The 1,274-nt window shown below is 57.9% G+C and overlaps 1 protein-coding gene across 7 annotated transcripts in view; it reads right to left on the reverse strand.

The window, feature by feature from the left end:
• angpt1 (angiopoietin 1) overlaps positions 1 to 969 on the reverse strand; it is a 20,268-nt gene extending 19,299 nt beyond the window's left edge. For 5 of the 7 annotated variants that reach the window (XM_017307311.1, XM_017307308.1, XM_008422961.2 and 2 more), the window contains exon 1: positions 257 to 962. In XM_017307311.1, the coding sequence (XP_017162800.1) occupies positions 257 to 568 (312 nt within the window). In that variant the 5' untranslated portion in view covers positions 569 to 962. Of the gene's footprint in view, positions 1 to 256 lie in introns of all 7 variants that reach the window. The other 2 variants (XM_017307313.1, XM_017307312.1) reach the window with 1 other exon arrangement.
• Between the last annotated feature and the right edge of the window lie 305 nt (positions 970 to 1,274).

Genomic DNA, 1,274 nt, shown 5'->3' on the forward strand with positions numbered 1-1,274 from the left:
TCCTGGAGCATCCTGGAGCTTCCTGGAGCTTCCTGGAGCCTCCTGGTGCTTCCTGGAGCATCCTGGTGCTTCCTGAAGCATCCTGGTGCTTCCTGAAGCATCCTGAAGCATCCTGGTGCTTCCTGAAGCATCCTGGAGCTTCCTGGAGCCTCCTGGTGCTTCCTGGAGCTTCCTGGAGCATCCTGGAGCACCTTGGAGCTTCCTGGAGCACCCTGGAGCTTCCTGGAGCTTCCTGCTGCCCACCGTCCTGGCTTACCTTCTGCAGCCACTGGGTGTAGTTCTGCATGACGCTCTCCAGCTGCTGGATCTTCAGGCTGGGCTCGGCCGGCGGCGCGTCTCTCTGGATGGCGTTGGCGTCGTGCGGACTGGTCCTGCCGCCGCCGCCGCCGCCGCCGCCGCCTCTGGCCTCTCTGCAGCCGGCCCGTCCCTCCTCAGGCAGGACGAACGTGTAGGTGCACTGCCCGTGCTGGACTTGGTGAAGCCTCTGCTGATCGGCGCGCCGCACCGCCAGCAGGAGGAGGCTGAGCAGCAACAGCGAGCGGCGTCCAACATGGAGGCCAAGCATCATGTGAGAGTTGGCAGGTAAACGCGTCGCTCTGGGTCCTCGTCTCCTTACAGCAGAATCACTACAGGCTGGAGGTTCTGCTCGCCATGACTGACCCGTCCTTTGGCTGGACCTCGTCACCAAATCTCCAGACTGTGTTCCTGCCAGGAAAAGCTGCTCACATCTGAAGCAGAGAGGCAGCTTTTCTTCTGCGTGTCGATTCTGCAGGAACTCAGTGCCGGGCCTGATCCTCCATCAGCGTGAAACTGAAAGGGTTTCTGGGAAAGATGGCTGTCGGACCTCCTCTGGTCTGCTCTGAAGTGGAGAACAGATCCAGGCTTCAGGACAGACTGAGACAGACTGAGACAGACGAGACAGACGAGACAGACGAGACAGACTGAGACAGCCTCTCAGCGCCTGCAGTGGAATGTGGCCGTGCACACAGTGGTGTGTGTGTGTGTGTGTGTGTCAGATTCTGGCCCGAGCTCAGACCATGGGGATCGGTTTACATCCAGCCTCATGTGGTCGCCGTCCCGCCTTCTTTTCTGGACACAAACATTCATCTGGATTTTCTCCTGAATCTCTGGGATGCAGGAACCTTTTTAATCACATCAGCAGAATTTGCCCAGGTTTGTGGTTCCTGAACCTCCAGGGTTGTTCTGGGATGAGAAGCTAAAAAATGCCTTTGTCTGCGGTTCTGCTCTCCATTCTGTTTTATACAATCCAAGAA

The sequence above is a fragment of the Poecilia reticulata genome, linkage group LG11, assembly GCF_000633615.1.
Source record: "Poecilia reticulata strain Guanapo linkage group LG11, Guppy_female_1.0+MT, whole genome shotgun sequence".
Classification (NCBI taxonomy): domain Eukaryota; kingdom Metazoa; phylum Chordata; class Actinopteri; order Cyprinodontiformes; family Poeciliidae; genus Poecilia; species Poecilia reticulata.